We start from the raw sequence: 26,640 nt of genomic DNA, 5'->3' as shown, positions 1-26,640 counted from the left end.
TCCTTAATAAGGGTTTACTAGTGATAAGCTCTTTTAGTTTTTGTTTACAAAAAAATTTGGGGGGCTTCCCTGGTGGCGCAGTGGTTGAGAGTCCGCCTGCCGATGCAGGGGACACGGGTTCATGCCCCGGTCCAGGAAGATCCCACATGCCGCGGAGCAGCTGGGCCCGTGAGCCATGGCCGCTGAGCCTGCGCGTCCGGAGCCTGTGCTCCACAATGGGAGAGGCCACAACAGTGAGAGGCCTGCGTACCACAAAAAAAAAAAAAAAAAATTTTTTTCCTCATTCTTGAAAATATTGTCACTGCATGTAGAATTCCAGGGTGTCTGTTATTCTATTTTAGCACATCAAAGTGAATATCCCACTGCCTTCTGGCCCCCATTGACGTTTCTAGTTCATTATTCCACTAGAATCATTCCCCAGTCTCATCTCCTACCATTTCCTCCTACACAATTTCTGCTTTAGCAACACAGTGGTTTCCCAGAACTCACAGTGATGTTTCTTGCCTCTGTGCCTTTTCTCATGCTGTTCCTCCCATCCAGAATGCTGTTTCCCTCCCATTCCTGCCCCATTTCAACTGCATAACTCCTACTCATCTGTCAAAACCCAGTGGTATCTTCTCTAGGAAGTCCGTCATGAGCCCCTCCCCACAGCTGTTTTAGGACTTTCTCCTCTGCTCTTGCAGCATTATTACACCTTATTACAGTGTGCTATAAATTTCTGGTAACTTGATTATTTCCTCCATTAAACTGAGAATGCTTTAAGAACAGAGATGATGTCTTATTCATCTTTGCATGCCTGGTACCCAAGGCCTGACCCATACCTGGTACCAAGTGTACTTGGGTCAGTATTTCAATACTTCAGTAAGTATTTCCTGAAGAAATGTCTTATTCTCACGTTGGCCTCCTCCACCTCACTCCCTGCCCTGTTCTTAAACATTTAATCTCTGCCACCTCCTCTCCACTGTGGTTCTGCCTCTGAGGCCATGGCTGACTTGAAAGGCTTGTCCTTCATCTTCATTCTCTACCTTCTCTGGAACATCTACTTTACGATGCTCCAAACTTAAGACTTTCTCCTTCCTTGGCCCCTGGGGCACTTCACTCTGCTGGTTCTCTCCCTGCCCCAGATTCTTTTTCTCCTGTGTCCTTTTCAGAGTCCCCACCCCCCCACTCCCTACATCTCTGTCCCCCAGGATTCTGGCTTTGGGTCTCCTCTCTCTCACTTGGGACCTCTTCCACACTCCTTGCTTTCATTATGGCATCCATGCAGTTGGCTCCTGGATCAGTCAGGGTCCAACCAGGAAAGCAAGAAACCATATTGAGTATTTAAAATAGAGGGAATTTCTTCCAGGGACATGGTTCCACAGTGATAGCTGAGAAGACAAATGGGCAGTAGGAAGGGACACAGGAGCCCAGGTTCCTGGGTCACCTGGCGGGAGTGGGCGCCATAGGGAGACAGAGCAATTCATTGCTGGACACGTTCTCTGAAGCAGAGGGAGAGAGATGACAAAATACACTGCCTCTCCCCTTCCACCCACCGTGCTCCTGCCAGCGCCTCCCATTGGCTGAAGCAGCTGGAAGGCAGTGAGAAGGGAGGCAGGGGTTAACTCAGTACAGGGCAAGGGAAGAGCCAGGAGTGGACCTGAGATTAACACAGCCCCATACCTATACTTCCTGCCCCAGCTTGGTCACGATCTGCATGCCCCACCACTTACGGGACACCTGTAATTCAGCACGTCTCAGCTGAATCTCCTTCCCACAAAACATGTTCCTCCACCCAGCGTCCTTACTTCTATCAGTCATCCCTGATTCTCCTAGAGGCAGGCTGAAAGCTTTCAGCAAGGCCTCTGACTCCTTCCTCTTTCTCGCCCCTTCTCCATGTGGTGTCAGTTTCCAAGTCCAAAAGGTTCTTTGAAGAAAATACCCATACCCACCCCTTTCCATTCTTACCACCCCCACTTAATTCAGATCTCCTCTTCTCTTGCTTGGCTTCTAACAAGAGCCTCTTCATTGGGTTCCCCACTTCCATTAACATTTCCCTGAATCATCCTACACCACGACCTGCCCATCAATGGTGAATCAAACATGACTCTTCCCGCCCTGCAGCCTTATGCCCCACCACTGCTCACTCAGACCTCATGACCAGTCAGTCTTTTTTCCGGTTTCCCTAGGGCATCCTGTGCTCTCTCACTCTGAGCCTTGGGTCATCATGCATCCTGGAATGGCACTTTCTCTTTGCATCTCCTCCAGTGGAAACCCCACCCAGCCCTGCAGCTCCATGTTGATGTAAACCTTTTGGAATGAAATTTTCTTTTTTTTTTTTTTTTTGGCTGCACCATTTGGTGTGTGGGATCTTAGTTCCCTGACCAGGGATCGAACATGTGCCCCATGCAGTGGAAGAGTGGAGTCTTGACCACTGGACCACCAGGGAAGTCCCTGGAATGAAATTTTAACAGCAGATTCCAAAAGCCTTCAAAATGTGCTTATTCTCTGACCAAGCAATTCTACTTCTGAGGATCTGGCCTAAGAACATAATCAGGAATGTGGCCAGAGATCCTCACTGGAGCATTTGCCTGTTAGTAAAAGATTGTAAACAATCCAGATATCCAACATGGAAGGCAATAGTTCCATAAACTATGGAAACAGCCATTGAATGAGATTTTATGCATCTATTAAAAAATGAAATTTACAGGGACTTTCCTGGCAGTCCAGCGGTTAAGACTCTGCACTTCCAGTGCACGGGTTGCTGGTTCGACCCCTGGTCGGGGAAATAAGACCCCGCATGCCGCATAGCTCAGCCTAAATAAATAAAATAAAATTTAAAAATAAAATAAAATAAAAATGGAGAAGGCTGATTGACACTCAGGTTCAGCTCCTGAGCCCAAAATACAACACTGGGCTGCATATTAGACAACACTTGTAATTAAAAAAAAAAAAGTCTGGCCAACAGACCAAAGGGGGGACAAAATGAAAATGAAAATTACAATCATATAGGGAAAGGCTCATATTATATATGTAAAAAATATCAGAATACAAACTCATATTTTTTAAATTGTATATACATGTGCAATAGCACATCATCTTTATCAAGCACTTGCTTTGTACTGGGTACTGTCCCGAGTGATTTACACGGATTTACTCATTTATGCCTCACAACAATCCTACAAGCTAATAAATGAAGAAACCGAGGCACGGAAAGCCCTAGATCACATGGCTGGTGGGTGTCAGGGCTGGAAGGGAGTGCAGGCAGCCCAGGGCCTGTGCACTTAGCCATGCTACCTCCCACAAGGAGTGGAACCCCAAAGACTGAAAAGGTAATAACAGTCAAACCTTGCCATGGTAGGTAGAATAATGGCCCCCCAAAGACCGTCACATCCTAAGCTCCAGACCTGTGACTGTGTTACTTTATATGCAAAAGGAATTACGATTGCAGATGGAATTAAGGTTAATAACTAGCCAACCTTAAAATGGGGAGATTATTCTGGATTATCTGGGTAGGCCCAATGTAATCACAGGGTTCCTTATAAGTGGAAGAGGGAGGCAGAAGAAAGTGAGACCGAGAGATGATAATATGCCCAACCTTGCTGGCTATGGAGATGGGGGAATGAGGCCAGGAGCCAAAGGATGCAGGCCAACTCTAGAAGCTGGAAAAGGCCAGGAAACAGATTCTCCCCTAGAGCCTCCAGCCTCCAGCCATACCAACATGTTGATTTTGACCCAGAGAAACCTATCTCAGACTTCTGACCTCCAGAACTGTAAGATTAAAGATGTGTTGTTTAAGCCACTAAATTTGTGGTAATTTGTTACAGCAGCAATAAAAAACACACCCACCAAAAAAGCAAAACAAAGCAATAGTTCCAGTAATAAATGTGCATTGAAAAAGATTGGACAGGTCTTCAGTAGAATGAAAATCAGTTATATCTGGTTGGTGAATCTCTTTGTTTATTTTTAAAGAATGATAATTTCTTTTTCCATATTTCCAAATTTTCCAATATCTTTTTTGTACCATTTTTATAAGGGGAAAACTCTCCCTAAGCAATCATACCCATCCTTCAAGGTCCAGGTCAAATGCCGCCTCCCCCAGGAAGCCTCCCAGACGCTTCACCCATGGTTAGGGGTGGCATCTCTTCTCCCATGGCCTTAACACTACATCTGGATTCTAAATGCCTCAGGTGGGATTCTTCCCCGAGCTCAGGGGCCCTGGCTAGTGCTAGGGGGGCCCTGGATTCAGGAACAATCAATCATTTTTCCTGACTGAGGTACTTCAAGGCTGTATTTCCCGACACTCTGATGGGATTCTGGGTGGGGAGGGTGGGGTTGTGCGGGGCGACACCGCCTCACAAAAGCTCTTAGGGCGCAGTGGGCAGAACTTCCTGCAGCACCAGCTCTAAAGATTCTAAAGACCGCTGCTCCATATCTGAAATGTGGGTGCTTCCTGACAACCTCTATTTTTTCTCCCTATCATATAGGTGGAGGGTATAAGCAGATAGGTGAGGGGAGCCCCAGAGAAAGAGAACCAGGCACAGCTTTCTTGACATAAGAGAAGCCATTTTGGCCTAAGCCGTTTTGTGATCTAAGCCTGGCCACAATGCTTGCCCTTGAACAGGTCTCAGTAATCAACAATCTTAAGGGAAGTAAGGGAATGCAGGAACAAAGGAAAAGCAGTAAAGAAACAGGCTGGGTCACTTTGCTGTGTACCTGAAACTATCACAGCATTGTTAATCAGCTATACTCCGATGTAAAATTAAAAAGTTAAAAAAAAAAAAAAGAAACAGTAGTTCAGATAAAACAGAGTCCTAGTTCCTCCTCAAGGGATACATGTAACAATCTTTGAGTTCTGCAGGAACTAAGGCCCCCACCCAGGTGGAGGATGGGATGATGTTGACCTTTCCTGATCTTCATGACTTCAAACAGCTTAAGCTTGGACTCTGTTGACCTTTGCCCCAGTTCAATGCTGAATTCTCCTCTGCTCAAGCCCCTCATGAATATGCATGTACCCTTAGCTTAACACACCTTTGGAAAAGCAAGTGTTCTCCTTGCTGCAGGTAATAAATCCTTCCTTCTCCGGATGTTTGGCTTGGTTGTGTCTTTTGACTTGACACCGACAAGAGGTGAACCCAAACCCAGTTTTCAGGTAAGGGCAGGGGGATTGAAGTAATCCAGGTAACAGAGACTGGGCCTCTGTGGGCCTGTGGTTGTTCTGAGGAGAATGGCATGGGAAGTCTTGTGGCTCCATGCAGGGAATGGAGGGATGGGGAGGTATAGGGGTTGCTAAAACTGGATGTCCCCGGTGCTAGGGACAGTCAGGCCTTCTTCAGCCATATCTCAATACCAACTTCCAGAATCATTCTCCGAAATCAAAGCTGAGCGTGTCTCTCTCATGCTTGTCCCACAGGTGAAGGCTCCCCATGCCCTCCAGGTTGGAGCCAAGGTCTTCATCAGAGTGACCCAGCCCTGCTCGCCTCCCCAGCCTCCCCTCCCGAGCACCCCTGTCTCCCACCTGGCGGGATCCAGTCCCACTGCACTACTGCCCTCCCAAGCAAGTCCTTCTCCCACATGGCTTGCTCGCTCCGCACACTCTACCCCCTTGTCTAGAACATCCTTCCCTAGCCCCGGTCCCGCATGGCTCTCCAAGTTCTCCACGCCTCCCCTGAATACTGCCTGGCCCACCCAGGAGGTCGGGGCTCCTCTGCTGTGCTCCCAATCCCCTTGTGTCTCCTGATCCATCATGCCCCGCCTTGGAGGCCCTGCTATTAGCACATCTTTATAGGCTGTGAGCCCGCTCCTGCAGCGCCAGCTGTAGAACAGCGGCTCCACCTCTCAGATGCTGGAGTCCCTGACAACCCGCCGATTGTCCTCTCTTACTATATGTCATGGGGGGCCAGGGGGTCCCCAGAGCTAGCACAGTGCCGGACACAGAGTGGGGCATCCTTTATCTGTCTTATGAGAAGTGTCATGGGCAGTAGAGTCCTTTGCAGCCTGGAGTCCATCCCAGAGCTCTTCCTCCTGCCAAAAGCCAGGGCTGGATAAAGTCCCTCTTCTTCCAAGGCAGCCTGCAGAGGCCTCAGAGCCGAGAGAGGCAGCAAAGCTCAGTGCCTCAGAATTCACCAGCATCCTTTCCAGGGGCGGGCAACACACAGCCTGCTGGGCGGAAAGACCCAGGCTCATATCCCCCAGCTCTACTGCTGACCCACTCCCACTCCCTTATCTGAGAAGTGGGGGTGATGCTTCCCCCATAAGAGTCTCACAAAGACTAAATAAGCACACAATTCTAAAACGAGGGCTGTTTGTATGTGGAGAGCCCTGGTCAATTGTAAGAGCTAAGTTCTGGATTTTTCTTTCAAAAAAGAGATTTGTCCAGCATTGGCATTAGGTACTGTAATCAAAAAGAGTGACGATCCCATTGTAAATGGAGTCCATGGACGCTGCCCTCTCCAACATCACCGTAACTCTTCTTATTGTTGAATCTGGCTGCACCTTGATGTCCTTATGGGCCTCCATCTCCAGGCACAGATGACCACCCCTTTCTTCTCAAGGTGACCTTTCCATTGGCTCCCGGGACCCCTCCCCAACCTCTCGCTGTTCTGTCCCACTATGCTTGACTGATTTCTCTTCCCCCATCATCCCTAAAGTCAGTGGTCTCCAAAGGTCTACCTCCACCCCCTTCTCTCCTTGCCTTGGGCAGGAAATGGTGCTCACACCTTCATGTTTGGTCCAGAGCCCCAGACCTCTATATCTAGTTCCTTCCTGGGCAGCTCTTCAGGGATGACACAGAGCCCCCAGGACTCCAGGAGGCCTGAACCAAATTCCCTCCTGACCTGCTGCTTGCTTCCCAGATTCCCTCCATCTGCCCACCTGGGCATCTTTCTAGTCACTCCTACACACATACACTCGAATCAGGGACCCTGCTGGATTTCTCTGTGCACCTCTCTAAGCCCAAGTCCCTGTGCACATTACAGGTGATTCTTGGACTCATTTAAACTCCAGGGTCCCTGAAATAGGGAGAGTCTCTAACTGCCTTCCCACACTGGGGCCCATAGGACACCCTCTGTGCCAGGTGGTGACTCAGTCCCTTCCCTGTGGACTCAGGAGTGACCTGCAGCAACCCAGGCTAGCATGCCAGGCCTATCCCTTTCTTTTCTTTTTATTTTCCTACCAACTTCCCCCGCCCTTTTTTTTTTTTTTTTGAATTTTATTTATTTTTTTATACAGAAGGTTCTAATTAGTTATCTATTTTATACATATTAGTGTATACATGTCAATACCAATCTCCCAATTCATCACACCAACCCCCTTACCACCACTTTCCCCCCTTGGTGTCCATAAGTTTGTTCTCTACATCTGTGTCTCTATTTCTGCCCTGCAAACCTGTTCATCTGTACCATTTTTCTAGGTTCCACATACATGCATTAATATACAATATTTGTTTTTCTCTTTCTGACTTACTTCACTCTGTATGACAGACTCTAGCTCCATCCATATCTCTACAAATCACCCAATTTCGTTCCTTTTTATGGCTGAGTAATATCCCATTGTATATATGTACCACATCTTCTTTATCCATTCATCTGTCAATGCACATTCAGGTTGTTTCCATGACCTGGCTATTGTAAATAGTGCTGCACTGAACACTGGGATGCATGTGTCTTTTTTTTTTTTTTTTTTTTTTTTTGCGGTACGCGGGCCTCTCACTGTTGTGGCCTCTCCCATTGCAGAGCACAGGCTCCAGACGCGCAGGCTCAGAGGCCATGGCTCACGGGCCTAGCCGCTCCGCGGCATGTGAGATCTTCCCGGACCGGGGCACGAACCCGTGTCCCCTGCATCGGCAGGTGGACTCTCAACCACTGCGCCACCAGGGAAGCCCCATGTGTCTTTTTGAATTATGGTTTTCTCTGGGTATATGCCCAGAAGTGGGGTTGCTGTGTCATATGGTAATTCTATTTTTAGTTTTTTAAGGAACCTCCATACTGTTCTCCGTAGTGGCTGTATCAATTTGCATTCCCACCAGCAGTGCAAGAGGGTACCCTTTTCTCCACACTCTCTCCATCATTTGTTGTTTGTAGATTTTCTGATGATGCCCATTCTAACTGGTGTGAGGTGATACCTCGTTGTAGTTTTGATTTGCATTTCTCTAATGATTAGTGATGTTGAGCAACTTTTCATGTGCTTCTTGGCCATGTGTATGTCTTCTTAGGAGAAATGTCTATTTAGGTCTTCTGCCCATTTGTGGATTGGGTTGTTTGTTTATTTCATATTGAGCTGCATGAGCTGTTTATATATTTTGGAGATTAATCCTTTGTCCGTTGATTCGTTTTCAAATATTTTCTCCCATTCTGAGGGCTGTCTTTTCGTCTTGTTTGTAGTTTCCTTTACTGTGCAAAAGCTTTGAAGTTTCATTAGGTCCCATTTGTTTATTTTTGTTTTTATTTCCATTACTCTAGGAGGTGGATCAAAAAAGATCTTGCTGTGATTTATGTCAGAGTGTTCTTGCTATGTTTTCCTTTAACAGTTTTATAGTGTCTGGTCTTACATTTAGGTCTCAAATCCATTTTGAGTTTATTTTTGTGTATGGTGTTAGGGAGTGTTCTAATTTCATTCTTTTGCATGTAGCTGTCCAGTTTTCCCAGCACCACTTATTGAAGAGACTGTCTTTTCTCCATTGTATATCCTTGCCTACTTTGTCATAGATTAGTTGACCATAGGTGCATGGGTTTATCTCTGGGCTTTCTATCCTGTTCCATTGATCTGTATTTCTGTTTTTGTGCCAGTACCATATTATCTTGATTACTGTAGCTTTGTAGTATAGTCTGAAGTCAGGGAGCCTGATTCCTCCAGCTCTGTTTTTTTCCCTCAAGACTGCTTTGGCTATTGGGGGTCTTTTGTGTCTCCATACAAATTTTAAGACTTTTTGTTCTAGTTCTGTAAAAAATGCCATTGGTAATTTGATAGGGAGTGCGTTGATTCTGTAGATTGCTTTGGGTAGTATAGTCATTTTCACAATGTTGACTCTTCCAATCCAAGAACATGGTATATCTCTCCATCTGTTTGGATCATCTTTAATTTCTTTCATCAGTGTCTTATAGCTTTCTGCATACAGGTCTCTTGTCTCCCTAGGTAGGTTTATTCCTAGGTATTTTATTCTTTTTGTTGCAATGGTAAATGGGAGTGTTTCCTTAATTTCTCTTTCAGATTTTTCATCATTAGTGTATAGGAATGAAAGAGATCTCTGTGCATTAATTTTGTATCCTGCAAATTTGCCAAATTCATGGATTAGCTGTAGTAGTTTACTGGTGGCATCTTTAGGATTCTCTATGTATAGTATCATGTCATCTGCAAACACTGACAGTTTTACTTCTTCTTTTCCAATTTGTATTCCTTTTATTTCTTTTTCTTCTCTGATTGCCATGGCTAGGACTTCCAACACTATGTTGAATAATAGTAGTGAGAGTGGACATCCTTGTCTTGTTCCTGATCTTAGAGGAAATGCTTTCAGTTTTTCATCATTGAGAATGATGTTTGCTGTGGGTTTGTCATATATGGCCTTTATTATGTTGAGGTAGGTCCCCTCTATGCCCACTTTCTGGAGAGTTTTTATCATAAACGGGTGTTGAATTTTGTCAAAAGCTTTTTCTGCATCTGAGATGATCATATGGTTTTTATTCTTCAATTTGTTAATATGGTGTATCACATAGATTGATTTGCATATATTGAAGAATCCTTGCATTCCTTGGATAAATCCCACTTGATCATGGTGTATGGTCCTTTCAGTGCGTTGTTGGATTCTGTTTGCTAGTATTTTGTTGAGGATTTTTGCATCTATGTTCATCAGTGATATTGCTCTGTAATTTTCTTTTTTTGTAGTATCTTTGTCTGGTTTTGGAATCAGGGTAATGGTGGCCTCATAGAATGAGTTTCAGAGTGTTCCTTCCTCTGCAATTTTTTGGAAGAGTTTGAGAAGGACGGGTGTTGCTCTTCTCTAAATGTTTGATAGAATTGACCCGTGAAGCCATCTGGTCCTGGACTTTTGTTTGTTGAAAGATTTTTAATCACAGTTTCAATTTCATTACTTGTGAGTGGTCTGTTCATAGTTTCTATTTCTTCCTGGTTCAATTTTGGAAGGTTATACCTTTCTAAGAATTTGTCCATTTCTTCCAGGTTGTCTATTTTATTGGCATAGAGTTGCTTGTAGTAGTCTCTTAGGATGCTTTGTATTTCTGTGGTGTCTGTCTTAACTTCTCCTTTTACATTTCTAGGTTTATTGATTTGAGTCCTCTCCCTCTTTTTCTTGATGAATCTGGCTAATGATTTATCAATTTTGTTTATCTTCTCAAAGAACCAGCTTTTAGTTTTATTGATCCTTGCTATTGTTTTCTTTGTCTCTATTTTATTTATTTCTGCTCTGATCTTTATGATTTCTTTCCTTCTACTAACTTTGGGTTTTGTTTGTTCTTCTTTCTCTAGTTCCTTTAGGTGTAAAGTTAGATTGTTTATTTGAGATTTTTCTTGTTTCTCGAGGTAGGCTTGTATTGCTATAAACTCCCCTCGTAGAACTGCTTTTGCTGCATCCCATAGGTTTTGGATTGTCGTGTTTTCGTTGTAATTTGTCTCTAGGTATTTTTTGATTTCCCTTTGTTTTCTTCAGTGATCTCTTGGTTATTCAGTAACATATTGTTTAGCCTCCATGTGTTTGTGATTTTACGTTTTTTTCCCTGTAATTGATTTCTAATGTCATACCACTGTGGTCAGAAAAGATGCTTGATATGATTTCAATTTTCTTAAATTTACTGAGGCTTGATTTTGTAACCCAAGATGTGATCTATCCCAGAGAATGTTCCATGTGCACTTGAGAAGAAAGTGTAATCTGCTGTTTTTCGATGGCATGTCCTAGAAATATCAATTAAATCTATCGGGTCTATTGTGTCATTTAAAGCTTGTGTTTCCTTAGTAATTTTCTGTTTGGATGATCTGTCCATTGGTGTAAGTGAGGTGTTAAAAGTCCCCCACTATTACTTTGTTGCCAATGATTTCCTCTTTTATAGCTGTTAGCAGTTGCCTTATGCACTGAGGTGCTCCTATGTTGGGTGCATATATATTTGTAATTGTTATATCTTCTTCTTGGATTGATCCCTTGATCATTACGTAGTGTCCTTCTTTGTCTCTTGTAACGTTCTTTATTTTAAAGTCTATTTTATCTGATATGAGTATTGCTACTCCAGCTTTCTTTTGATTTCCATTTGCATGGAATATCTTTTCCTGTCTCCTCACTTTCAGTCTGTATGTGTCCCAGGGTCTGAAGTGGGTCTCTTGTAGACAGCATATAGATGGGTCTTGTTTTTATATCCATTCAGCAAGCCTGGGTCTTTTGGTTGAAGCATTTAATCCATTCACATTTAAGGTAATTATCTATATGTATGTTCCTATTACCATTTTCTTAATTGTTATGGGTTTGTTTTTGTAGGTCCTTTTCTTCTCTTGTGTTTCCCACTTAGAGAAGTTCCTTTAGCATTTGTTGTAGAGCTGGTTTGGTGGTGCTGAATTCCCTTAGCTTTTGCTTGTCTGTAAAGCTTTTGATTTCTCCGTTGTAGCTGAATCCTTTCCAGGTAGAGTAATCTTGGTTGTAGGTTCTTCCCTTTCATCACTTTAAATATATCATGCCACTCCCTTCTGTCTTGTAGAGTTTCTGCTGAGAAATCAGCTGTTAACCTTATGGGAGTTCCCTTGTATGTTATTTGTCATTTTTCCCTGGCTGCTTTCAGTAATTTTCCTTTGTCTTTAATTTTTGTCAATTTGATTACTATGTGTCTCAGTTTGTTTCTCCTTGGTTTATCCTGCCTGAGACTCTCTGCACTTCCTGGACTTGGGTGGCTATTTCCTTTCCCATGTTAAGGAAGTTTTCAACTATAATCTCTTCAAATATTTTCTCGGGTCCTTTCTCTCTCTCTTCTCCTTCTGGGACCCCTATAATGCGAATGTTGGTGCATTAAATGTTGTCCCAGAGGTCTCTTATGCTGTCTTCATTTCTTTTCATTCCTTTTTCTTTATTCTGTTCTGTGGCAGTGAATTCCACCATTCTGTCTTCCAGGTCACTTATCCATTCTACTGCCTCAGTTATTCTGCTATTGATTCCTTCTAGTGTATTTTTCATTTCAGTTATTGTATTGTTCCCCACTGTTTTTTTGTTCTTTAATTCTTCTAGGTGTTTATTCTTTAATTCTTCTAGATCTTTGTTAAACATTTCTTGCATCTTCTCGATCTTTGCCTCCATTCTTTTTCTGAGGTCCTGGATCATCTTCACTAACATTATTCTGAATTCTCTTTCTGGGAGGTTGCCTATCTCCACTTCATTTAGTTGTTTTTCTGGGGTTTTATCTTGTTCCTTCATCTGGTACAAAGTCCTCTGCCTTTTCATTTTGTCTATCTTTCTGTGAGTGTGGTTTTCCTTCCACAGGCTGCAGAATTGTAGTTCTTCTTGCTTCTGCTATCTGCCCTCTGGTGGATGAGACTACCTAAGAGGCTTGTGCAAGTTTCCTGGTGGGAGGGGCTGGTGGTGGGTAGAGCTGGGTGTTGCTCTGGTGGGCAGAGCTCAGTAAAACTTTAATCCACTTGACTGTTGATGGGTGGGGCTGGGTTCCCTCCCTGTTGGTTGTTTGGCCTGAGGCAACCCAACACTGGAGCCTACCCGGCTCTTTGGTGGGGTTAATGGTGGACTCCGGGAGGGCTCACGCCAAGGAGTACTTCCCAGAACTTCTGCTGCCAGTGTCCTTGTCCCCACTGTGAGCCACAGCCACACCTGCCTCGGCAGGAGACCCTCCAACACTAGCAGGTAGGTCTGGTTCAGTCTCCTATGGAGTCACTGTTTCTTCCCCTGGGTCCCTGTGTGCACATTACTTTGTGTGTGCCCTCCAAGAGTGGAGTCTCTGTTTCCCCCCCGTCCTGTTGATTTGCAATCAAATCCTGCTAGCCTTCAAAGTCTGATTCTCTAGGATTTCCTCCTCCCATTGCTGGACCCCCAGGTTGGGAAGCCTGACGTGGGGCTCAGAACTTTCACTCCAGTGGGTGGACTTCTGTGGTATCAGTGTTTTCCAGTTTGTGAGTCAACGACCCAGCAGTTATGGGATTTGATTTTATTGTGATTGCGCCCCTCCTACCATCTCATTGTGGCTTCTCCTTTGTCTTTGGATGTGGGGTATCTGTTTTGGTGAGTTCCAGTGTCTTCCTATTGATGATTGTTCAGCAGTTAGTTGTGGTTCCGGTGCTCTCTCGCAAGAGGGAGTGAGCGCCCATCCTACTCTGCCATCTTCCCCCCTGCCCTCCAAGCCTATCACTTTCAATCTCAGGTAGAGAGTCTATCTGGGATAGAAGGAAAATTCATATTCCTCCGGCCGATCTAATCTGTCCTTGTCACCCACCCTTGCCTGACCTTCGTGACTCCCTGGGGCAGGGCAGAAAAAGGGAAGAACCACCTAGGTGTCTCCTTTTATGCAGGGGCAGAAAACCTCCAGGTCTTCAGGAAAGCAAAGTCAAGCTGGATCTAGATCCCTGGTCCCCCAGCTCCCATGCAGGGGCAGACAGGCAGCAGGTGGGGCTCAGTCTAACATCCTCTGCTGACTCTTAATGTGCTCAAAGGTCATTTTGAAGGTGGCAGGATTTTCTGCTTGACCCGTTAAGATCCTGGGAGAGAGAGAGGAGGAGGAGGAGGAGGGCGGGAAGGTAAGAAGGACTTTGGGAGCTGTCTTCTGGGACATTTTCCTGGCCTGCCTGGGGACAATTAGGTGCTGCTAAGGCTCCTGCCTCCCATCGGATCCTAGCTCTGAGAGCCTCAGGAGACTCTGCACCGCGAGCAGTGTGGGGCATTTCCCAGAGAGGGTCATCATGGCCTGCAAGAAGGGGTGCTCGAAGTGGGCCCTTGTCAGCAGTGCCTGTGTGGCTCTGGTGTTCGCCATCGGGTTGATCCTGTACTTCTCGCTGCAGCAGAGCAACCTGCCAGGTAGGAGCTTCCCGGTCATGCCATCTGGTCGGCTTCCCCCGTCCCTCACTCCTTGCCCCCAGAAGGTTCTGTCCCCATTGACAGCCCCACCAAGACTCGATTCCCAATCGACAGTCCCATTAACTTTCCCTTCCTTCTTTACCAGGCTTCAGTTACCTGAGGACCAACAAACCTTGGTCTTCAGCCCAGACCTCCTTCTGTGCCCCCAGATGAATATTCCTTTTTGGAGGGTCACGCAGGCATCTCATATTCAGCTGACTGAGCTGAACTTTCCCTCTCCCGTCTGCTCCCTCTCCCGGTGAAGGGACCTCCATCCACACAGGGTCCTGGGAGCAGCCTCCTCTCTTCCTCCTGCCTCATGCCTGTATCTTCAGTCCTGTGCCTCGAGGCTCTTCCTTCCCATCCTCTACCCTCCATCCCTGCCCACCATGACCTCTCAAGCCTCTGTCTCCTGCTGGACCCCTGCAGCAGCCCTCCCCCTTCTCTGCTGCCAGCCTGCTCACACCAGCCCATGCTTGGTCTGCCACCAAGGAGATATTTCCTTTTTTTTTTTAAATTTTTGTTTATTTATTTATTTTTGGCTGTGCTGGGTCTTCATTGCTATGTGTGGGCTGTCTCTAGTTGTGGCGAACAGGGGTTACTCTTCGTTGCAGTGTATGGGCTTTTCATTGCAGTGTATGGGCTTCTCATTACAGTGGCTTCTCTTGCTGCGGAGCACAGGCTCTAGGCACACAGGCTTCAGTAGTTGCAGCACGTGGGCTCAGCAGTTGCGGCACACGGGCTTTGTTGCTCCATGGCATGTGGGATCTTCCCGGACCAGGGCTCAAACCCGTGTCCCCTGCATTGGCAGGCAGATTCTTAACCACTGTGTAAGGAGATCTTTCTAAACATAAACCTAGTTTGCTGTCTCCAGCACACACCCAACTCCTTTGCTGGTGCCCAAAGCAATTTACAACTGGATCATAGCCCTCTTCCAATCTTGCCCTATTCCATTTCTCTGCATTCTGTACCAGGCCAATGACCATTCCTTTAGGCAACCATATATTTCCTATGGTCAAACCTTTGCTTATACTGTTCTCTCTGTCTGAAATAACGTAGTCCCCTATTTTGGTCAAATTTACACACCCATCCTTCTAAGTCTCCCTTAAATGTTCCCTTATCAGTGAACTTCCCAACACCTGCAGGCTGGTTCAGAGCATCATTGTCCCCAGGACCCCACATATTTCTCTCTCTCCCAGCACTGATGAATCTGGGGTCCACTGTCTCTGCTAGATGGTGTGCTAGACACTCCCCAGGGCCCAAGGAGGGTTAGTAGGATGTACGGATGAGAGTCTTGGTCTGGGGCAAGAACTGATGCTGACAGTTCCCTTCGCCTTGATTCCAGGCTGTGAGCAGGATGTGGCCTGCCGCTCCGATGCAGACATGCTGGACTACCTGCTGAGCCTGGGTCAGATCAGCCAACACGACGGCCTGCTGGTCACCTGGTACCATGCTGCCAATAGCCAGAAGGAGATGAGGGCTGCCCTCAGCAGTAAGTCCAGTTGCCAGGACTGGGGCAGGCCGGGGCAGAGGTGGAGGCAATGGAGGGAGAGCAGAGGTGGGGCTAAGACAGCACTACCTATGAGGTGGCATTAGGATGGGTATCACTGCGTTCTTGCCATCCTCCACTTGAGAAAGTGGGGGCTCAGGGGTTAAGTGACTGGCTCAGGTTGTGCAGAGATATCTGGTTCCAAGGTCACATTCTGCCCCTCGTCCCAGGCCTTGTCAGGAGACAGCTTCCCTGCCAAGGAGGCCTTTGTCCTCAAAGTCTAAAGAGCCAGAAGATGTTTGAGTGCCAGCGCTACCAAAAACGAGCTGTGGAAGCCTGAGCAAGTTGTATAACTCCTGAGCCTCTGATTCAGAATGATTACGGCAACCAGTCGGCAATCACTCCCTGTGGGGACACACACTCACATTCCACGTGGGTCTCCTGGGACTACCAGCAGCCTGTTTTGTGGGTGCCATTCGACAGAAGAAAAATGGAGGCTCAGAAAAGTTAGGTGACTTACCTAACTTCACTAAGGTCACACTGTTTGAAAATGGCTGAGCCAGCACTGGAGCACCCAGTGGTCAGCTCCCATGCTCTAAACCACTGCATTATGCCTGGCCCAGTTCAAAAGGGATGATCACTCTTCCAGGACTATGGGGAAGCTCATTAGATCATGTTCATGTATATGCTTGTAAACTCTAAAGCAGTGATTATTCAAGATGAAAGGAAGGGTCCCCAAATTTGAGCATGCTTCAGAAAACACATTGCTAGCCCCACCCCTGGAGTTTCAGATTCAATGGTTCTGGGGTGGGGCCTGAGAATTTGCATTTCTAATAAGTTCCCAGGTGACATTGATGTTGCTGGCCCCAGGATCACACTTGGAGAACCACTGCTCAACCAAAATCTCTCAATTTTAGGAAAGTGAGATCCAGAGGGTCTTGTCCAAGGTCACACAGTAGGTCTGAAGCAGAGCAAGACCTAGGTGCCAGGCCTCTGGCTCTTACTCCTGCAGAGTCACCAGCAGAGAGCCTGGGAATGAGCATCTGGGAAAGGTTTGCTGAAGGAATGAATGAGTCCTTAGGGAGACTTCCTGGAGGAGGCAGGCTTGGCAGTCAGCAGAGGAGAGGCCACCACAGGCTGGGTGGAGCCAGTTTGCTGCTGCTTCAGGATCGGGAGGCTAATGGCCAGACTTGGGTGATAAGAGGCCAGAAAACTCCCTGGCAAGAGGGAGGGCTCTTATCTGGCAGATAAGGCCTGAGGGAAAGCAAAGAGGATCTGCCAGCCCCAGGCTCATCCCAGGTCAGCCCTGGGGCAATAGGTAAGGGATCAGGCCCCACCAAGTTGGGACCTTGGCCAAGAAGAAAGCTAAGGACCCCAACCAGGCAGTGCCCAAACAGCATGGAGCGTGCAGAGGCACCCCTTAGCATAGCTGCCAGGGTGTGGAGGACCCCAGGCCCAGTTTTCTCCCTGAGGGTCCTGCTAGGTCACTGGGGTAGGCCTCTGGAAGGAGGGTGGCTCCACAACTGAGGTGGGGACCCTCGGGGGGAGCCAATAGTAGGCCAGGGTTAGGCCAGTGAAATCACCTTGGACGTGACTGGACACCATGTGGAGGGGAGGGGCAACAGCAAAGGCCTAGGAGGCAGACAGACTGGGTTCAAATTCTACCTTTTATCATTTACCAGAGGAGTGATTTGGGACAGGTGACTTCACCCATCTGCAGCTCAGTTTTTCCCTCTGCAAAATGTGGGCTAGTAGGGTGACCATATCATTTATCATCCAAACCAGGGCACTTTTGATAGTGAAAGAGGTCATTATTAATAATTATGCTGAAACAACAGGAATACACCAGACTATCCCAGGCAAACGGGGACATGTGCTCACCCTAGTTAAGTGAGCTACTCCACGTAAATGATAATTAATACTTAGTGAATGCCTAACAAAGGGTATTTTATTATTTACTTCTAGTAAATGAGGGGACAGGAAGCACAGAGAGGTCCAGTAACCTGCCCAAGGTCACACAGCTTGCAAGTGTTAGAGCTGGGACTGGAAGCTAGCAGCCTTGGGTTCAGGATCTGCACACTCAACCACAGCGCTCTCCTGCCAGACGTGATGCATAGAGCTCCTGGCGGGTGGGGGAGGGGAAGGAGGGTCTGGTAACTTCCTGTGGGCTCCCTCTGGAGAGCATCACTCCTTCCCACCTGACTGCGCCCCTGAGGACCAGGACTCTTACTGTGGCTGCGGAAACCTGATCCTTTCCTCATCTCCTGTTCCTTCACACCCCCAACCAAGGAAGTTGGCCCCCCAGATTCAGCATCTGGAAGGCACACAACAGGTGTAAACGACAAGGGAGAAGACTTCGGGAGGAAGCTGGATCCAGGTGGCGATCGCAAGGAGGCAGGTTAGGTCCATCAGCCTTTAGTCCACTTCACTGAGTGTTGGCTGGGCCCCTACCCTGCACCCAGCTCAGGAGGAGGTTTAGAAATGAGTGAGATGTGCCTGTGTTCAAGGGGCTCACAGTGTCTCAAGGAAGGCAGCTGGTGAAAGTCAAGCAAGGCAGCAGCATCGGAGGTTCACCGGGCCTCAAAGACCTGGGTTCCAGCCCTGGCTCCCTCCCAGCGTGCCCCACCCCAGACCGGAACTGGCTCCCGCTAGATGGAGAAGGAGACCCCTCAGTATCCATTCTCTTGAACTACCCTCTTATCTGCCCAGCTGCCCACCTCGGGCCTGGCTTCTCTGGGCCTTGATGGGCCCCAAACCCTTTGGACCCCTCTCTTTGCATTCCCAGGTAACCGAAAGTTAAGAAAAGAAAGGGCTTTGTGTTCAAGCCATAAAAATAAAGGCTACCTTCATATAGCCCTTCCCAGTTTACAACGTGCCTGTATGTCCATGTCCTGTAGTCACGGCCCAGGGAGGCTCATCCCCATCTTGCCAGTGAGGACTCCAGGGAGTCCAGAGCTCTGGGCAGGAGGTATAATATGAGGATGAAATGGGACAATGGAAAGTGCCTGGCTCAGTGCTGGGGACAGCCTGGCACTCAGCTTCCTCCCCCTCCTGGAAATCCAGACAGCTACATTTTAAAGAAATCTGCAAAAATTCTCTGCGACTTTGGGCAAGCTCTATCACCTTTCTGAACCTGCGCTGGTTGATCTTAACTTTTCTATCACCCATTCATTCAGTCTTTTATCATCCAACAAACATTTTTGAAGCTCCTTTTTTAGGCCTAGTATTGTCTTGGCTCTGGGAATCCAAGTGATGGGCAACGCAGACCCAGACCCTGCTCCCTGACACTTAACACTCAGGAAAGCTGGTGCTAAATGAGTGGTTACATGGGGGCTGAGCACCCAGAGGAGAAGCTGGCAACCTCACTTAGACTGGATGTGTGGTTTAGGGAGGGCCTCCTTGATATTTTAAGCCAACACCCACGGATGAGCTGGAGGTGACCTAGTAAAGCTGCGGAGGGAAGTGTTGCCAAGACAACAGCCATGTGTAAGAGCCCAGAGAAGGGAAGACAAGATATTTGAGCATCGATACTCAAAGTGTGGGCCACGGACCAGCAGCATGGGCATCACGGGGGAGATTGTTAGACATCTTGGGCCCCACCCCAGACCTACTGAGCAGAACTTGCATTTTAACAGTTCCTGGGTGATTTGTGCACACATTAATGCTGGAGAAACAGGAGTGGCTGGAAGCTAGAGATTGAGGGAGAGAGGGACTCGAGGTGAGATGGGAAAGTTTGCCAGGCCTGGTCATGCAGGACCTCACAGACTATGGTAAGGCATTTAGCTTGGACTCTTAGGACGACGGGCAGGGACGTTTTGATTTTTTAACAAAAGTGACACGATCAGGTACGTGTTTGGAATACTCACTCTAGTGGCCGTGTGCAGAATGGACTTGGAGGGGAGCAGAGCTCGAGTCACGAGGCTGCGAGTGTCAAACACAAGAGGCCCTCTGATGCCAACTGTCTGTGGTGGGGCAGGAGCTGAGAGCGGCCCCGCCTGCCCTCCACTCCATTCCTTAGACAGAGACCCCGCCTGCCCTCCACTCCATTCCTTAGACAGAGACCCCGCCTGCCCTCCACTCCATTCCTTAGACAGAGACCCCGCCTGCCCTCCACTCCATTCCTTAGACAGAGACCCCGCCTGCACTCCACTCCATTCCTTAGACAGAGACCCTGGCCGGCTCTTGTGGCCTGCTTCTCACTGAAAGGCCTCAGCTTCCTCCTGGACTGATCTCTCAGAGCAGGCATCACACAGCCACCTGATGGAGTTAACTGTGTGCATTTAAAAGATAAAAATAACGATGCTCAGTGCTGTAAGTGTGCCGGAGATGGGCCAGCTTACGTGTTTCTGGCAGGAACATGAGTCAGAAGAATTTTTCTAGACAGTAATTTGTTAGTATGGGCCTTAAAAACACCCTGCATGGCCCTGACTCAAATTCCTTGTCAGGATAAAAAATAATCAGAAAATCAGAATAAAACATGCATCATTATTTGTTAGTAGCAAAAAGTTAGAAACTACTAGGATGTCTCAGGAAAGGGAGAGTGGCTAACTAAAGCAGGGTGAGTGCCCTCAATCAGGGTTTTTTTTAATGAAACATAGAAAAGATTGTAAAAAATGTGTCACTATTGAAAGAAAAAGATTAAAATTATAAATGCAGAGTATTCCCAACTGTGTAAAAACTACACATAGATAAAAGTGGAAGAAAATACATCAAAAAATGAACTATGATGGAAATGCTTTCCTCAAGTCAGGATAAAAAATAATCAGAAAATCAGAATAAAATATGCATCATTATTTGTTAGTAGCAAAAATTTAGAAATGTGGGCGAATATTCCTCTTTCTGCTTTTCTGTATTTTCCAAATGTTCTGTAATAAATGTGTAATACTTTGATGATGAGAAAAATTGCTTTAAAAAAGGAAATGATCTGGGAATTCCCTGGCGATCCAGTGGTTAGGACACGGCCCTCTCACTGCCGGGGCCCAGGTTCAATCCCTGGTCAGGGAACTAGGATCCCACAAGTTGTGCAGCAAAAAAAAAAAAAGAAAAAAAAGGAACCAATCAAGATGGAGTTTGTCCTCTTGCACAGGTGACGCTATGGCCCTGGAGGCAGACGTCACGGTAGAAGGGCTCGGCACAGTCAACGAGACAGGGGTCCCCATCATGGCACACCCCCCAGCCATCTACAGTGACAACACCCTAGAGCAGTGGCTGGAGGCCGTGCTGGCCTCTTCCCAGAAGGGTAAGGACCTCTTTCAGCCCCTCCCCAGCTGCCCAGCCCTCTGGTCCTCAGGCCACATGTGCAGGGGTCCTTCCACTAGGAAGCTAGTCCAGTGCTCGTCAGAAGTTGCTCGTTGCCTTGGCTTTCCAGCCCACCGCTCTAGAGGCCTGGGCTCGGGGAAGATCAGTGAGATGAGGGATGAAAAAGTGCAGGGTAAGCTGCAAAGGGCCAAACATGTTTGGGCCCTGAATCCGTGGAACTGGATACAACATGCTCAAAAGCCAAATTCCACCTTCCCCTCCCATGTCTCTTTGCCAGTTATAGTCAGAATCCAGGCATCATCCTAATGTCTCTCCCTCATCCCCCACATCCGCTCAGCTGCTGCACCTGCCAATTCTAACCCTGAACCCTACCCCCTGATCCAGTCCCAGTCACATCATCTTTCTCCTGGACCTCCTTCCTCACTGGCTTCCTGCTTCCAAACTCAGCCCCGACCTGAGTGAGCTTTCCAAAATGCCAATTGTCACGTCACTCCCCTGCTTTAACCCTCCATGGCTCCCCATTGTCCTCAGGACAAAGTGTGATCTCCTTGGCCTGTCTTTCAACATCCTGCTCTAACTTCTCAGCCTCATCTCCTGCTGTTCAGGCTCAGGTGGCTTAGGACCCCCTGAGCCTGCCTGTCCAAGAATCACAGTCCCTTTTCATCCGACGCTTGACAACCCCTGAACCTGCCCCAAGTCCCAAGCCCTTACCCGTCATCTGCTTCCTCCCCTTGGTGATGGGGGATGGGAGCTCATTCCTACAGAGGCAAGTCCTTTCTCTCCAGGTTAGCTCTGCCTGTTTGAAAGCCCTTCTTCACACTCAGCGAGAATCTGGTCCGTCTTCCCTCCCTGCCCCCAACACACATACCATACCTGCTGTCTCTGTCCCAGGGAGTCGTGTCTTCTGCTTCCTTCTTCCTGAGCATGAGGGACCAGTTCCCCAAGCCCTTGGCCCTCTCCCCACAGGCATCAAACTAGACTTCAAGAGCATCAAGGCCGTGGGCCCCTCCCTGGACCTCCTGCGGCGGCTGACCGAGGAGGGGAGAGTTCAGAGGCCTGTGTGGATCAATGCCGACATCCTGAGGGGCCCCAACATGGCCATCCCGATAGAAGTCAATGCTACACAGTGAGTGTTCGCCTCTCTGCCCCAGCTGTGTCCAATCCTCTTCCATCAACATCTGGCACAGTAGGTGCTCAGGGGACCTTTCCTGAGTTTGCTTCCAGCCACACCATGCAGTCTGACCTCTGAGCCTTCACACGTGCTATTCCCTCTGCCTCGAATGCCCTTCCCCCATTTCCTGATGAACCTTTGCCCAGTCATTACCTATCCCAGAAACTTCCCTGACATCCAAGGCCCCTGAGGGCCTTCACTCACACTTTCTCCTGACAGTCCTGATTTCGTTGGACTATGTCAGATTACAGGTTTGTCACCCTTACTACAGTGTTTATTCCTGGAGGGCAAACAGGGCCTAGTCCAGTGACAAGGGCAGCACTTGGCCTGCTAGAAAAGTCTAAAGCACTGACTCCTTCCCTAACCCCCCATGAAATCCCAGCACTGCCACCAACCGGCCTCACGTAACACCAGCTGCATGGTGTGCTCCAGTTTACAAAGGGCCACTTAAAAGGAGAGCATATATCTGAGTTGATCTTCACGTAGCAATGCCAGGTTAGGAGCATCTTTTCTCACTATTTTGCAGATGAGAAAGCTGACGATAATTGAGGCACAATCTGTTGAATGTTTATTATGTGTTACAGGCACTGTTTTAAGTACTCTAGTTGTAGAATACCACTTAACTCTTACTTGAGAATGAGGTAGGTAATATTATTTTCATTTTATTAATACAGGAAATATCTCACTGAAGCTAAATGACTTGCCTAAATCTAGTAATTGGCAGAGGAATGATTCAAAACCAGGCCTATCTGACTCTAACCTCCATGCTCTTTACCGTGCATCCATCCATCCGTCCATCTTTCCAGCCAGTCAGCCAACAAGCCATCCATCCAATATTTATCACGATTCTCAAACTGAGGTGCATTTGGAAAGCAGCAGTTTGAAAATGTAGTCACTGGCCCAAGATAAATAATGGTTCACCTTCTTGGAGTGAAGAAAATTACTCAATAATTTGGGGAGAGAGAGAGAGGGTAACATTATTTGCCTATTAAAATTTGCATCAAGGCAAAATTTGAATGAAATTTTTAAATAAAATATGAAAGTTCAGAGACTCTCACAGCTGGGAGAACCCACATTCCACACCTGGGGCTTTAGATTGCATCCCCCCCGTCCATGTGGGTATGTTTACGAAGGCCTGTCCTGCCTGAAAGGATACCATCTTTGAGAATCAAAGGGGCTGGGTGAGCTGCCCAAGGTCACAGAATCAGGACCCAAACCCAGACCTCCCCGACACCAAAGTCCATGCCCTACTGGGGGACTTTGAGCAAGCCATTTCTGGTCTTTAGGACTGTGCCCTTATATCATAGATGCAAGAGATCCTGGGCTTCCCTGGTGGCGCAGTGGTTGAGAGTCCGCCTGCCGATGCAAGGGACACGGGTTCGTGCCCTGGTCCGGGAAGATCCCACATGCCGCGGAGCGGCTGGGCCCGTGAGCCATGGCCGCTGAGCCTGCGCGTCCAGAGCCTGTGCTCCGCAACGGGAGAGGCCACAACAGTGAGAGGCCCGCGTACCGCAAAAAAAAAAACAAAAAACAAAAAAAACAACCAGCGTCTCTGATTCTCTGCAGGTTCCTGGCCTTGGTCCAGGAGAAGTATTCTAAGGCAACCCTGTCTCCAGGCTGGACCACCCTCTACCTGCCCCGGTTCCGAAACAGGACGTATACCCGAGCCATGGTAGAGAAGATGCAGGGGCTGGTGGAAGGACTGCCACAGAAGGTCACCTTCCCTGTGCGGGCTGTCATGGTGCGGGCTGCCTGGCCCCACTTCAGCTGGCTGCTGGACCAATCTGAGAGGTGAGGACTCCCAGGCCCCTGCCACAGCTCCCACACCCTCCAAACCTGCTCCCAGGCACTGATGCCCCCAGAAGATCCCAGAGGCTCATGGCTAGAAGCGTCTTATTGATCATCTGGTCCAACCTCTGCTGGTGCTCACATGCTCTACAATGTCCCTGCTTTCTGCTTGTATGCCTCTGGTAATGGGGAGCTCACTATCATCTGAGGCAGCCCGTCCATTGGCAGACAACTCTCTGCCCGTTGGAAAGTGTCTACATTGAGACACAATTTGCCTCCCACAGCTTTCTCCCACGGAAGCCAGCTGTTCCCTGGGGCTGCACAGATTGCACCTACAGCCTCTGCCCCAAGATAACTCTGTAGCGACTGAGGAAGCCCCATCCCCACCCCTGCACTCTGTCCCCAGCTGCCCAGCACCACCTTCCTCAGCCTCTCCCCACTGGAGGCCGCCCCCTTCCCCTCTTCATACCTGACCTCTAGCCCCACCCCCTGTGCCCATCTCTTCTGTCCTTGTCTCCTTCCTAAGACAAGACCCAGAAATAGACACTCCAAGTGAGGAGGCAGGGCAGTCCATCTCCCCTCCTCAGCCTCTACTCTCAGTCATCGTTCCCGAGGCCTCTGTGGCTTCTTCTGCCCCCAGGAAGCAGGGTAGTGTTCCCCCACTGCCCAGCTCGGGTCCAGCTCTGAGTACAGGAGTGGGGCTGAGGGCTGCTGGGCCCAGGCAGGCACTGAGCTGGCTCTCTGGACCCCAGGTACAGCCTGACGCTGTGGCAGGCCACCTCGGACCCCGTGTCGGTGGACGATCTCCTCTACGTCCGGGACAACACTGCCACCCACCAAGTCTACTATGACCTCTTCGAGCCTCTCCTGTCACAGTTCAAGCAGCTCGCCAGTAGGGAGGGGTCTGGGCAGCGTGGGAAAGGGCGGTGGGGCCGGATTCTGCACAGGGCAGCACTTGGTAGACACGGCAGCAGAGTTAGGTGGGATGGGGCACTGGAAGGGGAAAATCCTAGGAGGGATAGGAGGAAGGAATTGTTTTAAGCATCAGTTGTATGCCAGACCCCAGTACGGTATGCTAAGCTTTATAGATCTGTGAAGCAGGGATTCCATTTTACAGATAGGGAAACTGAGATTCAGAACAGTTAGGTAATTTATACAAAGTCATTCAGCTTGAACATGGCACAGCTCCTACTGGAACCAGCAAATTCCAGACCCCATATGCTTCCCCTTGCAATACAGTTCCTCTAAGGTTTACTCTAGCATTTCAGAGAATGGCCCCTCCACTGTACCTGCTAATCAGTGATGCAGACACTACCTTGTCCAAACACCTCACTCCCCTGACTCCAAACCTAGGAGAGCCTGCAGTTAGCATCTCAAAGGGGACCCATCAGGCCCAACATTCCTGCCTTGGGAGCCATCTTGGTGAGGGGGAGGAATACCAGCTTTGGGGCCAGACGGACCTGGCTCCATCAGGTTCCAATCCCAGCAACCCTCCTTACTGGCTGCAGGACCTTGGGCAAATCACCTGTAATCTATAAAACAGGGAATTACAGCTCCCCGGAAGCTTGCTGTGAGGCTTAGAGAGGATGCGCAGTGCACAGAAGGGCTCTGTGACCAGCGGCCTCTTCATCCTGGCCATTTGCCCCACAGTGAACGCCTCACGGAAGCAAAGCTACTACACGGGAGGCAGCCTGATCCCCCTTCTCCAACTCCCTGGGGGTGAGGGTCTGAGCGTGGAGTGGCTGGTTCCTGACATCCAGGGCAACAGGAGCACAGGGACAGTGCAACTCCCAGGTAAGGTCCACCTGCAGCCCCTGTGCTCCTAGCTCAACCACAAGAGTTTCCTACACTTGGGGAAGCTGCCTCAGATCTCTGTTACCATAGCAACACAGCTGCAAGGTAGGGAGTACAGTGCTGTCAAAAGTGCGGGGCTCCGGGCCTTCAGCACCTGTGAGCCCTCAGTCACATCACGCTGCAAGAGAGGCGGGCATGGGCCCCAGGGCTGAGCCACAGGCAAGGGCCCAGAGCCGAGCTAGCAACTCATTGTATCATTCTGACGAGCCCCGGGCACATTCATAAAGCAACCCTTCCACCTGGAACCCAGATCTGATCGACAGATCCCGTTACCCCGCTGCTGCCTCCATTGCCTCTTCCAGACAGAGAAGGCATGATTCTGCTGAAAGTTGGCCTCCAGGAGCCTGCAGCTGGGGACCCCGTGCCCGTCGTACGTGACCCGGATGGCCATGTCCTGACACTGGAGTTCTGCCTGCTGCAGCTGGCCACACGCCCCGGACGCTGGGGCATCCATGTGCACATAGCAGAGCCCACAGCCCTCCGGCCATCCCTGGCCACACTGGCCACCCTCTCCACACTTGGCCACCTGCCTAGGCCTGTGTGGGTTGGGGCCACAATCTCCCATGGGAGTTTTGTGGTCCCTGGCTACGTGACTGGCAGGGAGTTGCTTACAGCTGTGGCCGAGGTTTTCCCCCATGTGACAGTGGCACCAGGCTGGCCCGAGGAAGTGCTGAGCGGTGGCTACAGGGAACAGCTGCTCACAGATATGCTGGAGCTGTGCCAGGGCCTCTGGCAACCCGTGTCCTTCCAGCTTCAGGCTGGGCCGCTGGGCCAGAGCACGGCTGGAGTCGTGGCCAGGCTGTTGGCAGCCTCCCCCCGGGCCACTGTCACAGTGGAACACAGCCCTGGCTGGGGCAGCTATGCATCTGTGCGAGCAGTGCTGCTGGCAGCCAGGGCCGTGGAGAGGACCCGAGTCTACTACAGGCTACCCCAGAGTTCCTACCAAGACTTGCTGGCGGATGTTGGCAGAAAGTGACCACCCAGGGGTGCTGGGCTGGTGGAGCCCTGGGTCCAGGCTTCCCACAGGGGTGGCAGGAAGGAATAAATGCCTCTGCC

General features: G+C 48.8%; 1 protein-coding gene across 1 annotated transcript; it reads left to right on the top strand.

The window, feature by feature from the left end:
- Nucleotides 1–13,869: 13,869 nt before the first annotated feature.
- FAM151A (family with sequence similarity 151 member A) lies at nt 13,870–26,560 on the top strand (the record flags this gene model as incomplete). Its single annotated transcript, XM_079720856.1, has 8 exons — nt 13,870–13,984; nt 15,369–15,515; nt 20,599–20,751; nt 21,738–21,897; nt 23,509–23,733; nt 24,483–24,622; nt 25,381–25,524; nt 25,887–26,560. The coding sequence occupies 8 exons, from the start codon at nt 13,870–13,872 to the stop codon at nt 26,558–26,560; spliced, it is 1,758 nt and encodes a 585-aa protein (XP_079576982.1).
- Nucleotides 26,561–26,640: the final 80 nt, after the last annotated feature.

The sequence above is a fragment of the Hyperoodon ampullatus genome, assembly GCF_949752795.1.
Source record: "Hyperoodon ampullatus genome assembly, chromosome: 2".
Taxonomy (NCBI): Eukaryota; Metazoa; Chordata; class Mammalia; order Artiodactyla; family Ziphiidae; genus Hyperoodon; species Hyperoodon ampullatus.
This window is presented reverse-complemented; position numbering and strand designations above follow the sequence as displayed.